Raw genomic sequence first — 9022 nt, 5'->3', positions numbered from 1 at the left:
TTATTGGCAAAAAATATAATGAGTCAATATTTACAGTGTTGACTCTTGTTCTTCATAATCTCTGCAATTCGCTCTGCCATGCTGGATATTAGCTTCTGGGCCTTATTAGTTCTTGGGAGTTGATCACAATTTGTGGGTTTCTGCTTGTCCACTTGCCTTTTGAGGACTGACAACAGGTTCTCTATGGGATTGCGATCCGAGGAGTTGCCTGGCCACGGATCCAAAATTTAAATGTAATGATCTTCGAGCCACTTCTTTATCACTCTTGCTTTGTGACATGGTATGATGGCTGCACGTTTCTTTGGAGGCAACCATTGCTAACAAGAACACAATGATTGGAAGACCTTCTTCCCCCCATCAGTCTGCTCTTACAGTCTAATTAGTATGATAGTGATTTCACCTGACTAGTACTCATTCACACTTTTACATGTGCTGCTGATATGATTAGTCAATTAATGTTAGCTGGTCATTTTGTGTCATGATCAAAAAACAGTGAAATGTTTTTTTGTTTTTTTGTGAAAAGTTCATTTTTTGGCCAATCAAGATTTTAGCAATTATTTAAAATGCATCTGATCACTCTACACAATAATCTAGAAACAATGTGAATGAACACCACAACAGCTTAAACAGCAAACTTTGCAAAACACAAAATTTATGTCACTGACAAAACTTTTGGCCATGACTGTATATTTAACTGTGTGCATGGGGTACTTTTTAACTCTGTTTGCACCAAACCCATCTGGTGGGTTTGCTGCCAAAAAGCTCTTTTTTTAGTTTCATCTGACCATAGAAGCCAGTCCCGTTCGAAGTTACAATCATGTCTGACAACTGAATATGCTGGAGTTTGTTTTTGGATGAGTGAAGAGGATTTTTCTTGAAACCTTCCCGAATAACATGTGGTGATCTAGGGGCTGTTTTATTTTCCCTGTTTGCACCAAACCCATCTGGTGGGTTTGCTGCCAAAAAGCTCTTTTTTTAGTTTCATCTGACCATAGAAGCCAGTCCCGTTCGAAGTTACAATCATGTCTGACAACTGAATATGCTGGAGTTTGTTTTTGGATGAGTGAAGAGGATTTTTCTTGAAACCTTCCCGAATAACATGTGGTGATCTAGGGGCTGTTTTATTTTATTAAATTTTTTTAGGTTTTCTGACCCCAAGACTCAACTAATCTCTGCGATTCTCCAGCTGTGATCCTTGGAGAGTCTTTGGCCACTCAAACTCTCCTCCTCACCGTGCATTAGGTCGATATACACACGCATCCTCTTCCAGGCAGATTTATAATATCTTTAGTTGATTGGAACTTCTTAATTATTGCTCTGATAGTGGAAATGGGGATTTTAAATGCTTTAGCTATTTTCTTACAGCCACTTTCTATTTTGTGACACACAACAATCTTGTTCTGCACATCAGAACTATGTTCTTTGGTTTTACTCTTTGTGATGGATGATTAAGGGAATTTGGCCTTTGTGTCCCTCTATTTATAATCCTGTGGAACAGGAAGTCATGGCTTGAGAATTTCATGCTCCTAGTCACCCTGGTGTGCTAAAAAAAATTTAAATATTAATTGGAATATACTTCAGAGATATTTTACTCATAAGAATTTCTAGGGGTGCCAATAATTGTGGCCAACATGCATTGGAGAAAAACATTTATTTCATAATGTGAGTTTCCCCCCAATTTCAATTGTTTTACTTCAATGATAGGTTAGAATTTTGTACATTTTTTGGATGAAAGATCAAAAAGATAAACAATGCAGATTTATTTTCACAGCCACCTTTGCTCATATTTACCAAGGGTGCCAATATTAGTGTTTGGCACTGTATATATATATATATAAAACCATTTGCTAATAATGTCAGTCGTGTACTGAATAACCTCTTTGTAAGAGAAGTACTGTTCCTCTAATCTCTTAAGGTCTTCTTCAGGTAACAGAGGTCCAAGTGATGAACTGTTGATGTGCTCCTCTAGTTCTTTATGCTTCAATACATCTCTAAGAAAAAAACATTAAAGAACATTAACATTTATGAAACTGAAAATTTATGTAAAACGTCATGCTTTTGAAAGATTAATGTTGTTTACTGGCCCTTACTTTGGGTAGTACTCCACAATCCAACTTAATATATAGAAACAATCCTCAGAACTGATTTGGGATCTGGCGAGCTCTTGAAGTCTGGTGGAAAAGGCTTTATGGTAGAGCTGAGCATACGTTCTGCAGATGTCAAAGTCTGGTGGGTAACGCTCTCTCAGATTTCGGACCACTGTGAGCAGATCCTTCTGCACTTGTTTGCCCATTCGGAACACCTCTCTCTTCAAGGAGGTAGACAGCATGTCTGCTTTATTCTCCTGTTCATCTGCATTCTTCATTCGTTCCTCCACGGTAGTCTGGAGTAATGTGTCATGAATCTGTCTGCACCTTGTGGGCCTCCATACTGGACGTTGATCCACGGCCACTTCCATCCAGCGTCTGTCCTGTGCCTCCTCTTTAAGTATTGAAGTCAAAGCACTCTTGAGTGTCTCCTGGTTGTCCTCACTGAAAGAGTCATTGATGGCCAATCTCAGGTGCAAAACAAAGATCTCATAGTCCATATGCAGCTTGTCTTCCTCATCTTCTGCCCTGGCCCCTTCTTTTGAAACGAAGAGACGTTCCTCAGCTTTCACCAGCTGTTGCTGTGCTTCAGCCAAACGGTTCTGCTCAAGGTTCCCATTGAAATCCAATTCCACTGCATTATATGAGAAGATAATTACATTATATTAACTTAATTTTTGCTCCTGCTAATTCTCATGTGTATGGTATAGCAGGAGTTTTCGAACTTTTTGATGCCAAGGTTCCTCTAATATAGTGATCATTTTGCGAGAGACCCATACTAAAATATAGCAGCTGTATTATACATTTTCATGTATAAAGATCTATTTCAACTTTGAGAGGAAAATATCAAGCGTGAAATAAAAACTAAATGTATGAATTGCATTAATATTGTCAATTGTTCTAATTGTAAAATAAATGATTAAAATAATATCTGGGAAATATTTACTTTTTGTATTATGTTTATAGTGCATTTTTTCTACCAACTATACTATACCTGATGGAGTTCCAGGGGATTTTGAATACTTCTGCCATTTCTTGAAGTCAAGAATTTTAATTTTTTCTGATATTTTGATTCTGATTTTTTGTTTCTGACATCCCACTTCAGGATCACCAGGAGAATCTGCTATGCCTTCAATAGTGTCAAGGTCCACTTCTAAAGTATAAATCAGAAATTAGAAGATGATAAGAAACGTGTTTTCTTTCATTTACAAGCATTATAATTTACAACACATTGAGCTATTTTACCTAACAGTGCTTCGGGGCTGAGGGCAGCTTCAGATTTTGAATTCTTTCTGTGTTTTATAATATTTTTCATTTTAATATTTTTTGGTATTTTCATTTTGTGCTTTTGTTTCTGACATTGTTCTTTGGGCTCTTCATCACCTATGCCTTCAATGCCAATGATTTCTTCACAGATTTCTTCTGATTTCTTATATTCTTCAAGGTTTTCTGGAAGCAGAAAGTAATCAGAAACATATATCAATTAAAATATTAATGTTATAAAATAAATAAATCCTCATATATATGAATATTGGGATGGAAGGAAGTGTCCCACGGTGGTTATCTGTTAGGAAGTGTTACCACAGGTTAGAGCTTAGGGTAGGGTTAGGAGTTACTGTTTGTTTTAACACGTGTAAACAATTAGCTGTGACTGACATCATGTGAATCGACTGCAGGGTGTATGTATTTTTAAGCCATTTGGTTTATGAGGACCAGTGTTGGGTGCAATGCATTACTAAGTAATTAATTACTCTCATTTAATTACTTTAAAAAAAATAAAAAGTAGGGGGTTACTCTTAATTTTTCTGTCATTTAATTACATTTACTTCTGATGTAATTGCATTGAATATTGTATAGACTACAGAACAATTCTATATGAAACAATAGTGGATATAACAAAAAATGTTACATCTAATGTTAAAATTAACACTGCATGGCCAAAAATAGTCACGTCTGGATTTAAATATGCAAATACTGAAGATTTTAGGATTGAATCATTACTGGAGTGATTAATATGTTTCTGGCATGTTGTATGTTTGGCAACAATTCTTTTAAGCTTTTTATTTCTCAAACAACCATGTTGGAAGATGTACCCATGTACAATGCCAAGTTTCATAAGACTCAAATTGTGAAAGACTGGCCACCACAGAGTCCTGACCTTAACCATAGTGAAAGTCTTTGGAATGTGCTGGAGTAGAGTTTACACTGCCTGCTCAAAAATAAGTTGCACACTCTTATATTTTGTTGGGCTGCTTTTAGCTTTGATGACAATGTGAATTCGTTTTGGAATTGTTTCTACAACGTTATGCAACATCACATTTGTTTCACATTTATTTCCATCAAGAGATTGTTCTGTCAATGGAGAGTCAAACCACTCACTGGCACATCCAAAAAGCCTTTCATTAGTGTTGAGATCAGGACTCTATGGTAACTAATGCATGTGTGAAAATGATTCCTCATTCTTGCTGAATCACTCTTTCACGGCATGTTGTATGTTTGGCAACAATTCTTTTAAGCTTTTTATTTCTCAAACAACCATGTTGGAAGATGTACCCATGTACAATGCCAAGTTTCATAAGACTCAAATTGTGAAAGACTGGCCACCACAGAGTCCTGACCTTAACCATAGTGAAAGTCTTTGGAATGTGCTGGAGTAGAGTTTACACTGCCTGCTCAAAAATAAGTTGCACACTCTTATATTTTGTTGGGCTGCTTTTAGCTTTGATGACAATGTGAATTCGTTTTGGAATTGTTTCTACAACGTTATGCAACATCACATTTGTTTCACATTTATTTCCATCAAGAGATTTTTTGGACAAGATCTTGTTCTGACAATGGAGAGTCAAACCACTCACTGGCACATCCAAAAAGCCTTTCATTAGTGTTGAGATCAGGACTCTATGGTAACTAATGCATGTGTGAAAATGATTACTCATTCTTGCTGAATCACTCTTTCACAATTTGAGCCCAATGAATCTTGGCATCGTCATCAAGGAATATGGACATGGGTATGTCTTCCTATGTTGTTTGAGAAATAAAAAGCCACGCACTGCACCAGTTAGAGTTCAAAGAATTGTGACAAAACATGCCAGAAACATATTAATCACTGCAATAATGATCCAATCCTAAACTCTTCTGTATTTGCTTATTTACAGTAAATCCAAATAGTGACTTTTTTGTAAAGGTGGGTATGTTTTAGTGTAACTTAACATTCTTCCTTAAAATACTTTGGTCAGTTCAAGAATAATTTTTACAATGTTATTTCATTTATTTTAAAGAATTAAAAGAGCAGTTTCATGTCTATCCTTTTATTGTTTAGCTACCTGGTCGAGGTTGATACAGGATTTTAAAAGTAATTAGTAATACGTAATGCAATACCTTTTAGAGAAAGTAATTGGTACAGTATAATCTAATTACACCGTTAAAGATGTAATTAATTACTTACGAGTAACTTACCCAATAGGGGTGTCGAAATTAATTGTTTCTACAATGCATCGCGATGCAGACGAGGACGATTCGGTATCAGTTCAGTAATAGACCATAACCGATTATAACGTACTGACGCTTTTCTGACGTCATTTGTCGCATACGTGCTTTGTCGTGGTAGCATACAATGGTGGAGGCAGGCGAGACGCAAGTGCGAGCTATTAAAAATGTCCCAACTACTTTAAATGCTGACATCTGGGCACATTTCGGCTTTTACGAACAACCTGGTAAGCACAACCTGGAGAAGACACATGCTGTGTATAAATCATGTCACACAAATAAAATATGCAGGGGGTAATGCTACTAACTTGAGAAACCATGTCAGGTTCAGTTCATATATTTGACTGCTTGGATTTATTGACAAAATTGTATACATGAACTAAAATTAAAAAATTGAGGATGCAGTGCATCGTCAATGCATCGTGATATCGAATTGAACCGAATCGATGACATGATAATTGTAATCGAACCGAACCGTGAGACCAGTGTAGGTTCACACCCCTATTACCCAACAACACTGATGAGGACACCGGAAGTGTCCCAGTACGTTGTAATTTGTTTATACACATTTGTGTCCTCATAAACCATGTATTCAAACCAGGTGTGCCTCACACGTCCTGAAAAGTGAAGCTGCAGGCTCTTTGATCGGCCCCTGGTGGCTGGCTGCAGTGCAGGTCATAAACCCTGCCCTCTCCATGTAAACAAATGAGACTTGAGTCAAAATTAAAAAAATAAATTACGCTTCCAATACAATTTTCCGAAAGATGGTTTTGGTCATTTAAATCGAATCGTAAAATCGTAAAAATCGACGCGTTTCAGAAAGGCGGGGCATAGAAAATGGATTTGTCATGGCAACTCTTCAAGGCAAACAATTCACATTTTTGTAAATTCAAGCAAAGACCCGAGGCACTGGAAAATTTCAATAATTTTGATAGCCGACTGAATTTGACAAGCATTTTTTTTTTAAAAAGAGCCGTGTCATCGGCCAACTGATTTATCAAGACACTTCTCCCTTCAATGTGAATTCCTTCTAACTCACTTGATTTAATAAAATGACTAAACACCTGAGCAACAATAAGAAAAAGATAAACTGAAACTGGGCAACCTTGCCTCACACCTCTTTTCAGATAAAATCTTTGTGTGGTGCCTTGACTTAATTTAACTGAACTATTGCCACCCACATAAAGAGTTTTCATGGCATTGCTGAAATAGCGCCCAAACCCAAAACGTTCTAAACAATAAAAAATAAAAGGATGCTCGACGGTAGCAGGGTGAGTGTCGCACAACTCTGACTGAAGTTCAATGAGCTATGAAAGCTCCTATCTTCTCATTTAGATCAGGGGTGGCGAACTCCGGTCCTGGAGCGCCGCAGCCCTGCAGAGTTCAGCTCCAACCCTAATTAAAACTCACCTGCCTGTAGCTTTCTAGTAACCCTTCAGACCTTGATTAGCTTGTTCAGGTGTGTTTGATTAGGGTTGAAGCAAAACTCTGCAGGGCTGCGGCTCTCCAGGACCGACGTTCGCCACCCTTGATTTAGATTGTTAAGCGCCAAAAAACTAAAGAAGAAGAAGAAGAAGCTCCAATCTTCTCTGACTCGGTTTGTTAACTGCGGTTGCCGCTGGCTCGACAGGCAGTACAGACAGTTGCCAGCTGCCAACTCCTGTATAGCGCACCGACCCTAAATAACCTGCAGTCGCACCGGTCTGTGCGACATGTTTGAACAGCAGCACAGTTACAATGGCTACCATTAGATTTTGTGCTGCAGCAAGTAACCCAGTGGCGGCGTTTCACACTGAAATATAAAACAAATAGAAAAGGAAAAAGTTTTTTTATATATATAATAATTAAACACTGCGTCGTCAGAGTTGGTATGTGGCTTTATCAGACACTTGCACTTAACATTTTATGAAAATCAAGCTCAAATGGAGTTAACAAGGTTTTTGACCAGCGAATGACGGAGATGTGTTTTGTGTGTCATTACAACGGACGCATCTGAGGCAGCAAGTGCATCGCATTATACGCTTTCATCAACTTACAGGTTATAACATTTATTGTAGCTATATGGGCGCTTAGTTTTTCATGTCGTTTAATACACTTGGCCAAAATCTCATGATAGACGATGAAGCGCTATGCACAGGATATTTAAAACGTAGCCTACAAAAGTAGCCTATTGGTTACAACTAGACGGCAAAAGCTATTCTCCACTCTTCAAACACACACCTACATTTGCCATTTATAGACATAGTGTTTTAGTGAAGAAAACGCTGTACTTATTCAAACATCATTTATTATTTACCCTTGCATTGCGAACAAGCCGAGATCTATCTCCAGGCTGCGCGGCGCTTTGTTCTGAATGGAAGCATTTGAGGATTTTGACAGTTTGAGGATCCATAGCGTTAAAAAGTTTAGTGACAAGCTCTTTTGAATGCTTTTCATTGGTTAAATATGTGTAAAACCCCCAAACAGACATAAGGAAGACCAATAGTAGTGATTTAAAACAATAATAACGAAATATAATAGAGAGTTTGGATTTTCCATGGCACACCTGGTAGGGTATGGCGACTGCCTTGAAGTAACCGGTCTGAATGTAACACAATGAAATCGCATCATATGACCCCTTTAAAATAGAGGAGGCACACCAATTGTATTAGTCTGGGATCCCTGCCGATTATTATTATTGTAGCATGTTCAAAATGTTGTTGTGTTATAGATAACAATGTGCTTAATGTTAGTGTTGCACTGTATTCATTTTTGTGTTGCGAACTGTTATTGGATGTTCGAGTTGGATGTGAAAAGAGGCTCCGCCCCTGTGTGTGTGTAAGGGGAAACAGAGAGGAGGAGAAAAAAGAGTGCCTCGCTGGTTCAAATTTTAGAAGTCGGGGTGTGTACGGCGTGGGTTGTGGCCGACAACAGCCCAAATAAACACCCCTTGTACATCAAAACGCCTCGTCCTTGTCTGAGAACGCTACATTATTATTATTATTATTTGCTTAACCAGTTTAAAATGGCTTTTTGGTTGCTTTTAGTCAGAAAACGTAAAGAAAACGACACACATACAGCGAGATAATATAATTTCACTTACCTGGCCTATCACTTGAAGCAAACATCCATCCCTTCTTAAAAGTCTGTGTTAAAAGAGAGCTGCCTGTTGCGCCATTTAATTAAGCCGACTGCTGTAGCCTATATTCAGCTTAGGCTGTTTTCCCTAAATTTGTATATATACTGTTTGAATGACAGCTCTTTTTTTCTCCTTTTCCCAAAAAAGCTTATAGGCTACTGTTTCAGCTATTAAAATAGTTCAGTTTTGTATGTAATGGAAAAGTGATTATATTTCGTTTCGTTTTTTTATAAAGTTAATTTAGAAAAACGTTTGGAGCATTTTTTGTTTCATTAAATGTGTTAGGAATTTTTTTTTTTTTTTTTTTTTTTAAAAATAAAGTTTTTTGGGT

The 9022-nt window shown here is 37.5% G+C and overlaps 1 protein-coding gene across 1 annotated transcript in view; it reads right to left on the bottom strand.

Annotated features, from left to right (window-relative positions):
- The window catches only part of LOC107746287 (tumor necrosis factor alpha-induced protein 2-like), a 14467-nt gene extending 10283 nt beyond the window's left edge, over positions 1-4184 (bottom strand). Inside the window, exons 1-5 of the mRNA XM_016560434.1 lie at positions 4181-4184; positions 3333-3536; positions 3082-3237; positions 2091-2721; positions 1877-1991 (exon numbers count right to left, since the gene is read on the bottom strand). Of these exons, the coding sequence (XP_016415920.1) occupies positions 1877-1991; positions 2091-2721; positions 3082-3237; positions 3333-3536; positions 4181-4184 (1110 nt within the window). The remainder of the gene's footprint in view (positions 1-1876; positions 1992-2090; positions 2722-3081; positions 3238-3332; positions 3537-4180) is intronic.
- Positions 4185-9022: the final 4838 nt, after the last annotated feature.

Source organism: Sinocyclocheilus rhinocerous, unplaced genomic scaffold, assembly GCF_001515625.1.
Source record: "Sinocyclocheilus rhinocerous isolate Xijiao unplaced genomic scaffold, SAMN03320098_v1.1 scaffold40, whole genome shotgun sequence".
In the NCBI taxonomy this organism is placed as follows: domain Eukaryota; kingdom Metazoa; phylum Chordata; class Actinopteri; order Cypriniformes; family Cyprinidae; genus Sinocyclocheilus; species Sinocyclocheilus rhinocerous.
The sequence above is the reverse complement of the archived record's forward strand: the minus strand, read 5'-3'. Positions and strand labels throughout refer to the sequence as shown.